The sequence below is a fragment of the Xyrauchen texanus genome, chromosome 3 (genome assembly GCF_025860055.1).
Source record: "Xyrauchen texanus isolate HMW12.3.18 chromosome 3, RBS_HiC_50CHRs, whole genome shotgun sequence".
Classification (NCBI taxonomy): Eukaryota; Metazoa; Chordata; class Actinopteri; order Cypriniformes; family Catostomidae; genus Xyrauchen; species Xyrauchen texanus.
The window spans coordinates 20,160,195-20,174,883 of NC_068278.1; the positions used below are offsets into that span (position 1 = coordinate 20,160,195).

Sequence of the window (14,689 nt, forward strand, 5' to 3'; positions counted from 1 at the left end):
TCGAAATAGAATTAATTTCCTCAGTTTTGTTTGGAACAACCCTTCAAGTGATGTCCTCTTTCTGTAATGCCCTTCAAGGGTCCAAAAATGCTGTTGGCAGTTTGCCTCAAATTTTTCCTCAAATGAGTAACAGATCAGAAAATCCACTCTACTGTATGTACAGTATTGTAGTGTAAGTTCATCAAAAATAATAATACTCGATTGCTACTGCATTTCCGACATTGCACACTTGCTGTGTAGACAGCTTTATTAATTTTAATGGGAGAGGTCATGTCATTTTTAGAATACTGTCATAAACTGAAGGAGCCATCTTATTCAGCCAAAACCAGTTTACCGGTACTTTTTGTTTAAACGAATAAGCCATTAGAATAATCACTTTCAAAAAAGTACCATGGTATTACCAGTTTTTGAACATGCTGGCTACATTGGTAACCATTCAGAGCCATGGTATTACTATCTATCATGGCACCATCATTGTATCATGGTTTTTACACATTACTGCTGTAAAGTCCTAAATATTCATCACAGAATATAGTAAAATAACATTGCATTAATATGAAAGAAAATGAAAAGGAAGCACTATAGAAAGTGTCAGTTCAATAAAGAGGATGATGAAGTCAGAGGGGAAGCAGCAGAGATGACAGGATGAAGTGAGGGAGGAGAGATGTGAGAAAGTGAAAGCACTGTGAAGCACTGTGATGATACAAGGGTAATACCATGTTACTGATGGTATTATATAATATTATAATGTTATTCGTATTTAATGAAATTTTCATAGTGTTCCAAGGTACTTCAAAAATACTTTTACTATAGCACATGTCAAATACATGGCTTAACTATGGACCATGTCAAAAAAACTACAAATTGTAATACCAAGGTAATTTCTGTCAAAAATATTTGTCACGATTCCCCATTGTCTGCTCAGTGTTTCACTTGTCAACTGTCTTAAAACTACAATTCCCATGATTCCCAGCCCTCATCACTCTGTCATTGTTCTCACCTGATTGTCGTTTTGTTATCATCATGTCTGTGTATTTAAACCCTGTTTGTTCCCCAGTCATTGTCGATCGTTGAATGTTATGGTGTCTTTGACTGTGTTCCTGCCGTGCCCTCCGTGGTTGTTTCTAGTGTTTACATTTTTGTTATCCCCTCGTGGATGTTTTGTTTGTTCCCTGTGTTTTGTTTTATTCTGTGTTTTCTTGTTTATTTAATAAAAGAGCTGCATTTAGATCCTCACTCCCCATCTGCCCTCGTCTGAATCCTAACAATATTACAGAATAGGCTATTATTAGTGATGAAGGATACAATGGAAACATCAGTAAATTTACAGGTATATAATATACATATAATGTATACAGTATATTTTAGCTTTGAACAGTTCATCATTATTGATAATACAATATCCTGTACTTGGACTGATGAAAGAGTGGGCATAGACTGAATTTATGTCATATCTCTATTAGATAACGGCACCTTTATATACACACAGATCATTATGATGAACACCTCTGGCTTTACAGAGCATATAGCAAACTAAGCACTTCTCAGATACTCTAAATCGATAAAGATACTTGCACCAAACAGGGTGTGAAGATACATTTGTGGTCATACCATTACCAACTGTAGACTATTTTAAGATTTAAAAATGTCAATTGTATGACAAACTGAACTGACTAATCTTTAAATAAGGTAAATATTATGAATTCAGAATAAATCAATGGTTCATTAATACAATTGATACAAATAATACATTAATGAGTAGTATAAACTTTCAGAAATGTAAAAACAAAAATCTATCTCTGTTGTGGACTTCAAATGGGTTTGTCACCCAACACAATTTAACTCTCATTGTGGCAGTGACGAGCAGGTGTGGAAAACAGACTGATGCGCAGACTGACACCGCACTCATGTTATATAAAGTAGCTTATCATCAGATTTATATTTGCTTGTATTCACGTAAATGTGGTACTTATTGAATCTGAACGGACCAACTCAACACGTTTTTTTCAATATCTCACAAAGATTCACAATGATAGGCATTTTGACTATTTACAGCTGCAATCATGAGTCAAGGGTGCCCTTCTTGCAACACCCATGTCGCCTAAGCAGACCTCTCGGTTTTTGCGCTGTTGAGAGACAAGAACGAATTAGTGGTGTGACACAGGTGACATCAGTTGTTGGTGATGTGCCGGAAGACTGCCATTTCACAACACAAACTTAAGACCTTTTGCGAGGCATGCATGCTAGATAGACCCTGTAGAGCAGTTTCTTTTGCATTTAGTACAGTTGTATGCCAGAACCATGAACACTATTCTAGTCTTTGCTGTTGCCGGTGTTCCAGAAGTCAGCCTTGCCCCATCACAACTGACAGACCTCGTAGCCACTGCAATCTTTTGACACACTGTGCATTTGTGCAGCACAAACTCCAAGGGTTCTGCAGCTGGGAACTGAGCACAGTCGAACAAGGCTACATACAAAGACACATATTTTCAGATAATCGCTTGCTGTTTAGGTACTAAAGTAAGTATAGTACTGTATAGGAACATAGTTTGCAGGGAAATGGCCAGACACATTTTTCACACACACCCAGCTCCCCTTCATCTGCATCTTTGAAGTTGACCCATCATTGCCAGCATTTTATGGGGTCCCCTCTGGGCACGCAAACGTATAGTTATTTTTAGCAACAGCACCACCGTCATCGCGATCATCTCTAGGGCAGGTCCTCCTCCAAACTCCTTAGCTCCTACTGAGACATTTGACATTGCAGAGCATCAATTGAACTCTCAGCCGAACACATTCCTGGGTTTTCAATTCAATCGCTATTCTCTATCTCGTTTCAGGAGTTCCATCTACTATGTCCCTCCGCCAGCATACTTCTCGTCCACTGCCCAGATCTTTCGTACCTTCTGTCGGACTAAGCCCCTCATTCTTCCCTTTTAGATTAGATACAACTCGTGCAGAAATTACACTCAGTTCCCCCTTTTATCTCAAACATTCCAAATCGGACAACGTATGGTGCGGCCATAGCATAGCGATATCTATAATCTCCAGCTCCTCCTGCCTTGACAGCTCCATGGTAAATATCTGCAAACCAGTTTATAATTCGCATCTGACCCTCAAATATTGCAGTCCCCTCCCCTAGTCTTCAGTAACTCATTAAGAATTGGTGCGGCCACAACGGCTGCTCATCAAGGACTATCAGAACCCACAATCAAGATGCTTGGCTTCTGGTCTTCCTCATCCTACAAGAAATATATTCAACCCAACCCTCAAATCATCACACATGCTCAACTCTCCATCAGCCATAAGTTTTCATACATATCTGGTGGCGGTTGGGGGCTCTCACTGCTCATCCACATCTTTTCCCAAACAATTATCAAATTCAAGCATGTCTATTGTCCTGGAAGGACACCGCATAACTATATCCACCCTCCTCACCAGGGCTTCCACAATTTCAAGCATGGTTTTCCTTTGCATAGGTACTGCACAAGCCTAGCTCACCTCATTAGAGGGCTCATAATCAACATGGGATATCTTTCAGCAAAATGTACTGCACGACAGTTTCGCCATTATCATATGGTTTTATGCATGTTGTCATGTTTTGGCAAAGATAACCGTCAAACAATGCCTGCCCATAATCTCATAATCATAATCATCATAGGATATCTTTCAACAAAAGGTACTGCACAACAATGGCGCCATTATCGTATGGCTTTATTCATGTTGTCCATCTTTTGGCAACGATAACCACCAAACAATGTCCGCCATCGTCGGAGGTTTCATAATCAAAAGTTTCTTTCAACAAAAGATACTGCATAACAACGTCTCCCTTATCATAGGGCCTCATATTACTTATTATATTTTTTGGCAAAGATTCGGCACAACAATGGGTGCCTCGTCGGAGGCTCAAAATCAAACTCATTGTCTCAAAACAAGGGCTATCATCCAGCATGATATCACTCATGCTATGTCCCTCTGTCATAAAAGCCATCAGTAAATGCAAGCACGGCTTATCCTACTGCAAAGGTATTGCAAAATCATGCCAGAGATATTGTGCATTTCATACCAAGTGTCAATTCTAGGTTTTCACATCTCCTTTTCTCTTCTCTAGATTGAACGCCAAACATGGTTCGTAACCTGACCGGATCTTCTATTTTGGGGGTAGTATTTATTTCTCTCTTTAGGGGTAGGCTCCTCACCCCTGTCTCCTATCTCTGGCATGATCTGATGGTTCCGAGTACTTCTTTAGACCGCCAGATGGGGTTTACGTCAAAAAGAGACATTACATTCCTATTTCATATGCATCAAATAAATGTCATCTTTAAATTTACTCAAGTCTGCAAGCCTTCCTGATAGAATTGCAGAGCAAGAAATGTTCAGACAGCTTTTTCAAAAACACACCCCGATCTGCTGTTGATCAATTAAATAGTTAATCCCGCTCCAAATGCCATTGGTTGAGTCAATGTTTGTCAAGCCTGACACATGCTGGAAAATACCTGGAAAATATTTGCCCATGTGTATGTAAACAGCTAAAAAAAATATTATTATAAAATATTTTTTGCATCAAATATTATACATAAAACTTACGATTCACGGGTGTGATCTGCAGGCAAAACTTTAGCACTGAACACTAAGCTAGATAGGCTTGTCAAAAAAATGTTGTCCCAAGCTCTATGATTTTGGTGCTGGTATAATGCATCTCTAAGGTCTGCCAGAACTTCAGTAATCTCATGATGATGAAAGAATGCTGTGTTGAAATGAAGTTTAAATGAGTTTGATTGCACATGAGTCAACAAAATCACACTTTTAAAAGGTGTTTTCATATAGGTATTAAAAAAATATAAACACACAATGTGACCTAATGTGGGACAGTCATATATGATCATGAGAAGCTACAGAAGAACTTATGCTGATGGACAAACCTGTGAATGTTTGGAGACCCAGTGGCGCAAGACGTTCAGAACTCTGTTGGTAGCCGCCCGGCGTATAATGAACTCTTTGTCACACGTTCGCTCAGAATTGTTAAAAACTGAAAAGGAAAATACACTCTGTAATGGTAATAAAAATATAACTGTAATTTCCTTGCTGTCATTTATGTAATATCCAGACCTGTAGCAGCCCACCTGTCAAACTGTTAATTCATTACACATATGGATTACATGTGATCAACAGCTTACTTACATTTAATTTCATTGTTACATTTTTGTTTCTGGCATATGATTCCCTATCAAAGTGACTTTGTTTATATATTGTGTTTGTGTTGCTTATTTAAGCAGGTAGCTAAGGAGAAAAGCTACATACTAAAATTACATTTAAAATGCCATTAATAACAATTTACTAATACTATTACAAACACAGCACCAATATAGTTGCAGTGCTGGATTCGCATACCAAGATAGGTTGTATGTTAAGATTTAACCATAAGTGGCAAAATAGAATATGGCATAAACACAACTCTGATGATATTTAGAAGGATGAGAGAAGGTTAGTTAATGCATGCATTAAAATGTTTTTACTGTTTATTCTATGTAAATCTTGTCAGATTAGACTAATTCAATGTGCCCCTGGTAATCCTGTTACTCTGATTATGATCAAAGATTTTCTACTTTGTTCCATCAATGAGGAGTGAGAATGAAGATGTTTATAGACCTGGATTACCAAAACATAGATGCCTTAATTCAACTGCAGCAGTTTGTGGACACTTGAAAGAGCTGGGCCACACTAATCTGAAGCAAAGGGCAGATCATAACATGCTGCTTCTCTAAGGTTCTGCTCAAAGGTGCAGTTTACCTGGAGGGCTGTTGTGCCCAGCTGCTGCCGTGGCTATAGCAAATGCAGAAGCTGGAGATACGGAACAACGTGAGTTCTCAGCTGACTGGACTAGAAAAGAAAACAAAGAGAAGAGATTTTATAAAAAAGGGGTAATTTTATATTTTGAGCAGTATGCAGGGTCCAAAATTAACATTTTACTGCACATGCAAAGTGAATTAAGAAAATCTGCCGGCCATAAACATCTTTTACTGGCATTGAAACAAAAATTATTTTGTATTATTAAAAAAAATAAACATACATTGGTCTTTAACACTTTATTTAGCTTTGAGTATTTAGCCGTTTTTCCTTGCATATTTGTGACAAACAGTGTGACTCACTCTAAATATAGTACAAGATAGCCTCCTCTTGACAAAACCAACCTAATCTCATAGAATGAACGTTACTATAACTAAATTTTTGCAAACTATATTTTTCGTGCTACAATTCGCTGCAGTTTCCAGGTGAAATTAAACTACAATAAGCACAAAAAACACATCATGATTTTGTTTCCACTATATTCGTTTTGGTGGCTTAATGCGAGGAATATTGCGGCATATGGAGTTCTGATAAACTTATGACAGTACATTTTCCACTAATGTTAAAATGGTTAGTAAATGCACAAGTTGTGACAGATTTTTTATTTACATTAACATATTTTGGGGAAAATTTGTAATACAAAAATAAAAATAAAAAACTGAAATAATGAGTAGGGATACAAAGATATGCAATTTTTTGCCAATACCGATTTTACCAAAAAAAAAAACCCTATAGGCCAGTACCGATACCGATATTTTGCCACTTACTTATATTGTAATATGATCATTGTTTTACTTAGGAATTATGCTTTAAAAATGTACAAAAAGGTATAAAACCTGTTTCACTGTTCTAAATAATTTTCATTGAACTTGGATTGGATCTGTTGACAGGCCAAAAATGTAAAAAGAGCCACAATATAATATAAATAGAAGCTAAAAAGATGCAAAAAATAACTAAATCTGATAACTTGATTGATATGAAAAAACATTATTATTTACATGTATGTGATGTATATGATAGAACTATAAATTCATACTATGCATATGTTGGACAATTCCACAGAAATATATAATATACAAATATAAAGTTTTATCCAAAGAAACATAACCGCTAGAGAACGCCGCTTGTTCACACAATGCAGGAATCCTGAATGCAGAGACAATATTTTCAAACACAGCCTGTTATGGTTTTGTAATCACGTAAGGCCATATTGCAATTTCAATCAATCATGCAGCATTAAACTATATCATACGATGTCTCAGAAGTCAAAATCTGCTGGTTTCAAAGCGTTTTGGATAGTTTCCCTCATCATATTGCCCAGGCATTGGCAACCCATCATTGACACTTGGAGGGTTAATCATTGGCATGCAACTGCAAACGTGAGAGGAGCAAGTATTTTATTTATCCCTCACACCTGCATGCAATCATGCAGCATGTTTATGTGGTTATAAATGGAATGGAAAGCTAAACACTATTAAAGTGTGATGAGACTGCGCTATTCAGCAGACGAACACAGCACGTGCAAACAATTCATGCGTCACAAGCCGCTGATACTAAGGCACATATAAATTCAGGCAGTGAAAATCAAGGACAATTGAAACTGGCACTTAATGTCAAAAAGGTTGTGACCCCTGATGTAGCCTGTAGGTAAGTGCCACTTTCACCACTGTCCCATCCGTTTATGGATTTTTTTCACATTAATGTGAGAACAAGAAAGAATAAAAATGAAATATTATATGTTCTATAGGAGTGTCAACCTTTCTACATATTGTGGCTATTATTATTATTATATTTATAGATTTATTATGATTGTGCATTTGAATTCACAGAGGTTCACAAAGTTAAAAATTATAAATAAACCATCAGTTTATCATATATGTGTTTTCATGCTCTTAGCTGATATTACGATTATAATTTGGTCAAAAATACAAATTGTCAGCCGATACATTGGTGCATCCCTAATAACAAGAGTTACAGCTTGGCAAAAATTCATAAAAATATAATGCAGTGTGAAATCAAAATCACATATCTCTTCTAGAAGTGTACATATGAAATCAATGTCTTTATTGTAAAAGGAAACCATACTCCATTTTAAAAACTCCCTAAAGTATTCCTGAGAAAACTGATGATGAAACTTGTGATGTCAGACATTTTTAAAAATGGAAAAACCACTAAATATTTGGTATTCCTGAGAAGCCCAGGATTACTCTTTAAATGTAAGTACCAGTGGTACCAGGGTACCAGGAGATCAAAACTCCTAAAAATTATATATACTTTAAAAAAGTCAGACCAGGCCACATGACTATACAGTTGTTCTCAAAAGAGGCCTGTACCACCAAGGGAGCCAAACTGTAAAAAATCTTTAACCAAAAAAATAGTCTTCATGTGGTAACATCTTAATTAACTCGTTTAATTCAAGTCAAAAATATTATATTGTGACTAAATCAACTTGTATACTTGTTACACAACAAAAGTAATTTTTAAAGGATACATCAACAAAAAAAAAGATCCTTAAGGTAACAATTGCATCTTAAAACTTTTTACAGTGAACATGCTCACAATTACCTCCTGTCTGTCTGTAGCGGAGGTGGCGTGGAGTGGAGGGGGACCGACAGGGAGAGATATCTCCTGGTTCACTGCCCTGAGGCGACTCTGGGATAAACTTGTCCAAAGACACAGACTCCAACACAGCTGAGGGGAGAGTCAGACCTGTCATTGAAATGGATCATAGCACTTCTCATTTATATTTATTCGACTAGGGGCTTCCTCACAAATTAATAGCTTAATAGGTTTACAAGCAAACAGTGCTGTTGTTGTTTAGAGGAATAAAAACAAAGACATTTTTACAATTCCTGAAGAAAATGTCAGTGGTGCTTTCCTGTGCAAAACTTGACACAAATATATAGTGTGGTACTGTGTGATTGCTAAAGTGTTCTTAATGGTTTGACCTGACTCATGTCACACGCACTCAGCTGCCAGTCTTTTTGAAAAAAAGTCATTCAAAAGTCCAAATGGGAAGTCCAATCTTTTAGAAAAAGTCATTGTAAACCTCTCCACAACAAGTGAAACAATTGGGATATCATTCATGCAGAAACAGTGAGGGACAAGTTATTTTCAAAAGTTTAATACTAGTAATACTTGCATTTGCCTTAGCAAGGACAATAAATACTTAAAAATTCAGAAATTTGCCAAGTTGTTGTTGTTTATGTTTTTTTTATTTTTATAAATTTTTATAAACTTTTCTCCAAATTTGGAATGCCCAATTCCCACTACTTAGTAGGTCCTCGTGGTGGTATGGTTACTCACCTCAATTCAGGTGGCAGAGGACAAGTCTCAGTTGCCTCAGCTTCTGAGACTATAAATCTGTGCATCTTATCATGTGGCTCATTGTACATGACACCACGGAGACTCCGCGTATGGAGGCTCGTGCTACTCTACGCGATCCACGCACAACTTACCATGCACCCCAGTGAGAGCGAGAACCACTAATCGTGACAATGAGGAGGTTACCCCATGTGAACGCCTTGTACCCCAAGGCAAATCTGTTTTAGTGACTACAGTCCATCATATTAGAAAGCAAATGATGTACATTTGTTTGCTTTTGGTCTCATACTATTTGGCTATCAAAGTACCATTTGTTTCCTGTGGGTATTGAAGTAATCTCTTTTTGCGATCAGAATAATTCTTCGGTTATTAAAAAAAAAAGAGAGATATTTCATGGGCTGTGATATGGGGCAGACCAGCAGAGAACCTCTCTAATGGTGTAATGTAGCTCCTCTGATGCTGTGTAAAAGCTCATTATTAGTGCTAATGGTTTACAATAAGACCAGCTTCAGAATATGGCTGATTTTATAGGGGAGAAGGAAAAACAATACAAGCCCATTATTGTAATGTTGAGCACATATTAAATCAAAGAGGTGTCTGTAACTGCTGTGATAGGCTTTGTGGTTTGCGAGACATAAGTAGAGTGAACCTCTCTCTCTCCAAGCTAAAACAAACATAAGGAGCAAACAGCATCAGTAGTTTGCTCAGAACACATTTTAAAGGAAAAAATGAACTGGGATTGAATCTGAAAATACACTAATGAGGTTTGAAAGCTACAACGGAGAGCAAGATTTAAAATAACTTTTTAAAATAATAGATTTAGATTTTCAAAAAAAGTTCTATTTGTTAACATTAGTAAATACATTAGGCATCATGAAATAACAATGGACAAAACATTTTCTTGCATTCCACCATCTTTAATATTAATGATTATTTATAAACATACAGGTTTTTATTGTTAGCTCATATTATTTAATAATACATAACATGGTGTGAATATATAACTCTTTTAATGTAAAAAATTTACTAGTATATATGCTGAAATGAACACAACCAAGATTAATAACTGCTGTAAATGTATTGTCTGTTCCTTCCTCACATAAAGTAATTGTATGAACTTTGAAATATAATGCATGAATTGTATGGACTATTTTTATTGTACTTACATGGTGATGTTTTGTCATTGTTGGAGCTTGATAGCCCATTGTCAAAATCTAATTTAGTGTTTTTCATTAAGAAAGTGTAAGTAATATAGATTTTAAACAAAATATGGGTGATCATTTTCATTCCCTATCTGTCACTCACTTGACGTTGTGTTGATTTAGTGACACTAGGGGTCACTTTTGAGAGCCCGGAGACACCTCTGATCTTTGATAAAAGGCCAGTGGGAATTGGCAAGTGGTATTTGCATGCCCCTGCCCTGGACATACGGGTATAAAAGGAGAGGACGTTCATACCGCTCATTAGATTTTCTCTTCGGAGAAAGTCTAATGGGTCCCGCACTGGATCCTTACAATGGGTGCACTGCAGAGATCGCCCCTGGGTGCTTCAGCAGATCTAAAAGTGTATATTCTGAAAGAGCATTTTCCCTCACAAAAGAGGATATATTCCTAAAAGAGCAGTACACTTCAGAACATCTTTTTCAAGATGCGTTTTTTTAAAGATGCCTTTCCGGTTGTGTGTTATTCCTGGTTGTGGTCGATCCCTCTCGCCTTCTGACAGCCACGATCGCTGTCTTTAGTGCCTGGGTGCCGACCATGGCGAAACATCTTTTGTGGATGCGTTATGTCCTCATATGAGGCAATGACCATTGCAACATTGCGAGCCGCCTCAGCGGCTCCCTCCCTCGGACCTTCTACCTACGGGTATGAGGCCAGTGTAGCAAGCACTGGTGGTGATTCAGAACCTCGGGACATGTTGTGTGCACACAGGGACCTGGTGCTCACCCACCTCAGCCGGCTAGGGCTTCGGGTCAACTGGGAAAAGAGCAAGCTCCTCCTGGATCAGAGCATCTCTTTTCTCAGTTTGGAGTTGGACTCTGTCTTGATGATGGCATGCCTCACGAACGAGAGTGCCCAATCGGTGCTGGCCTGTCTGAAGGCATTCAGACAGAAGACCAAGGTTCCACTGAAACTATTTCAGAGGCTCCTGGGGCATATGGCATCCTCGGCGGTGGTCACACTGCTCGGGTTGATGCATATGAGACCACTTCAGCACTGGCTCCGGACTACCGCGGCGGATGCACTGTCACGACAGGTCACACGCAAAGGACTCCACCCTCAGGTGGTTCAGCTAATTTGGAGTCGATACGGGCAGGCACAGGTAGACCTGTTCGCCTCCCCGGAATCCTCCCATTGCCCGCTCTGGTACGCCCTGACCGAGGCCCCCCTTGGCATAGATGCACTGGCACACAGATGGCCACCTGGACTATGCAAGTATGCATTCCCCCAGTGAGCCTACTTGCACAGACCCTGTGCAAGTTCAGGGAGGACGAGGAACAGTTCACCCATGTGGCTCCCTACTGGCCCACACAGACCTGTTTCTCGGACCTCATGCTCCTTGCATCAGCCCCTCCCTCGCAGATTCCCCTGAGGAAGGACCTTCTTTCTGAGGGACGGGGAACCGTCTGGCACCCGCGACCAGACCTCTGGAACTTCCATGTCTAGCCCTTGGACATGATGTGGAAGACCTCAGTGGCCTACCACCTGCTGTGGTAGACACCATCACTCAGGCTAGGGCCCCCTCTACAAGGCACCTGTATGCCTTGAAGTGGCATCTGTTCACTAAGTGGTGTTCTTCCCAACACAAAGACACCCTTAGATGCTCAGTCAGCTCAGTGCTTTCCTTTCTGCAGGAGAGGTTGGAGGGACAGCTGTCCCACTCCAACTTGAAGGTGTACGTAGTGGCCATAGCTGCGCACCATGACACAGTGGACGGCAAGTCCTTTGGAAAGCACAACATCATTTTCAGGTTCCTGAGAGGTGCTAGGAACGTGTGGCTCCCTTCGAGCCCCTAGAGTCAGTAGAGCTTAAGGCACTCTCCTTGAAGACTGCCCTCCTGACGGCACTCACCTCCATCAAGAGTGTTTGGGGACCTGCAAGAATTCTCTGTCAGCGAAACGTCCCTGGAGTTCAGTCCGGGCTACTCTAAAATATTCCTGAGACCCCGACAGGGCTCTATGCCCAAGGATCCCACGACTCCTTTCAGGGACCAGGTGGTGAACCTGCAAGCGTTGCCCCCAGGAGGAGGCAGACCCAGCCTTAGCATTGGTGTGTCCGGTGCACACTTTGCGCATCTATTTGGATCGCAAACAGAGCTTTAGGAACTCTGAGCAGCCGTTTGTCTGCTTTGGTGGACAGCAGAAAGGAAGTGGTGTCTCCAAACAGAGGATCGCCCACTGGATCATCTATGCCATAGCTGTTGCCTACCAGGCCCAGCCCATGCCACCCCCTGCAGGGCAACGAGCCCATTCCACCAGGAGAGTGGCGGCCTCCTGGGCTCTGACCATTGCTAACCTCTCTAGCTAACAATTGCAGAGCACCGGGCTGGGCTACCCCCAACACCTTCGCGAGATTCTACAATCTCCGGGTTGAGCCGGTCTCGGCCCGTGTCTTAGCAGGAACAAATGGGTAAGTCCGGACCAACCAACCAGGTATACCGCTTGCGCCTAGCACCGTTCACCTCCCTCGAGCTGAAGATGTGCTTGTTGATACCCAGCAGTGTTCACAAATGTGTTCTTTGTTTGATTTCTAGCCCTGCAGCAGATGAATTTGCGGAGAAACTCACTGCCAGCCCAGTACTAGTGCTAATTACGCTCCGTGCTGGAACAGGTGCTCTGTATGCACTGGTTCCCCATAGGCAACCCCTTGCAATGTATTTTCCACTGAAAAACGTTTCCCGGTTGGCAAACTGCATCTCCATGCTCCACATGACATAATTCCGATTAGACTCGGCAAGACCATGTGATGTATTTCCACTTAACCCCCCCCCCCCCCATGGGTGGGGTGTGGTCTCCGCGGTGTGTTCCCCTTGGGAGTGACACCACCCCAACGAGGACACTGCCGTCCCGGTCGGTTAACGAATTCTCTCTTTTTCTGGGGAGAAAAAGAAAAAAGAGGGAAAAGAGGCATGACTAGGACAAGCCTGTCCCCATCCTTTTAGGTACTCGACTCGTCCCCAAAGGGCTGTTCGACACGCACACTTGCATCAGGGGAGGATACCTGGTGTGCTGGCTAAGCGGCATACATCAGTCTGCCTGTCTCGCACCGCTGATCCACATAACCCAGTTCAGCCAGTTGTGCTGTTTTTGTAGGAGACCCCTAGTGTCACTACATCAACAAAACGGCAAGTGAGTGACAGATAGGGAACCTCTCGTAACCTCCGTTCTCAAGAGTGACCCCTAGTGTCACTACATCAACACAACATCTCGTTCCCTCCATCAGGGAATGGAGGTTACAAATGTAACAAGGACGTTATTTGGTTGTCCCCCTTTAACTGAAATCAGTCATCTACATTAAAGAGCCCCTTTCAAAAAGCACAAATCGATCCTTTAAATGTTTTTTTTATATAAATAGTGAAAGTGCTCTGTCATTTTGTTTAGTTTCAAACATGCCTGCTTCTCATTCCGAGCTAGGAGCTTCCTTACTGCCAGTATAGTAGAGGGACATGATAGAGAGCAAGATGGGTGTTTTGACAATTAGCATAACAAGTCCTCTATTATGCATTAAGCAGACACACAGAGAGAGCATGTTTGTACTTTATTTGTGGTTTTGATATGGAGTCATGCAGATCAGACATATACCCTTTGAAAGAAAATAAAACATTTGTTATGGCCATTAAAGAAATGTTCCGAGTTCAATACAAGTTAATCTTGACAGCATCTGTGGGCAGTTGTCCACAGTAAAAGCAAGAAAAAAATGCTTTAATGCTTACAATGAACTTCTGGTATTCAAACTCAAGACATTAAGATGCATCATGTCAGGGGTTTTGGTTAAGACACCAACATGTTCACCAAGTCTAAATATGCAGAAATGCTAATGATATTTGAAAGCTTTGTTGGAGGGCAAGATTTTTTGTGAATTACAATATACAGTGGCAAGAAAAATATGTGAACCCTTTGGAATTAGATGTTTTTCTGCATTAATTGGTCATAAAATGTGATCTCACCTTCATCAAAGTCACAAGTATAGACTAACAACAATGTGCTTAATCTAACAACAAACTAAATATTATAATCTTTCAAGTATTTATTGACCACATCCCATTAACCAATCATAATACTGTGGAAAAACTGCTGGATTTAATATTATTGTAACTTAGATGAAGATCAAACCGGATTTTAAGATATATGTATATATAAATGCAGGTAATTCCAAAGGGTTCACAAACTTTTACTTGCCACTGTATATGTTAGTCTTTCATGTTTCAGTTCAACACACCTATTGTATGGCTTCAGAAGACTTGGAACAAAGTGCACAAGTCATCTTGACTATTTTTTGTTTGTTTTTATGGAATCTTT

The 14,689-nt window shown here is 39.9% G+C and overlaps 1 protein-coding gene across 5 annotated transcripts in view; it reads right to left on the reverse strand.

The window, feature by feature from the left end:
- The window catches only part of rasgrf2b (Ras protein-specific guanine nucleotide-releasing factor 2b), a 119,225-nt gene that overhangs the window by 23,222 nt on the left and 81,314 nt on the right, over positions 1-14,689 (reverse strand). For 2 of the 5 annotated variants that reach the window (XM_052103474.1, XM_052103460.1), the window contains 3 exons: positions 8,413-8,538; positions 5,791-5,880; positions 4,923-5,029 (listed from right to left, as the gene is read on the reverse strand). In XM_052103474.1, coding sequence (XP_051959434.1) covers positions 4,923-5,029; positions 5,791-5,880; positions 8,413-8,538 — 323 coding nt within the window. Of the gene's footprint in view, positions 1-4,625; positions 4,748-4,922; positions 5,030-5,790; positions 5,881-8,412; positions 8,557-14,689 lie in introns of those variants that run through there. The other 3 variants (XM_052103466.1, XM_052103450.1, XM_052103482.1) reach the window with 2 other exon arrangements.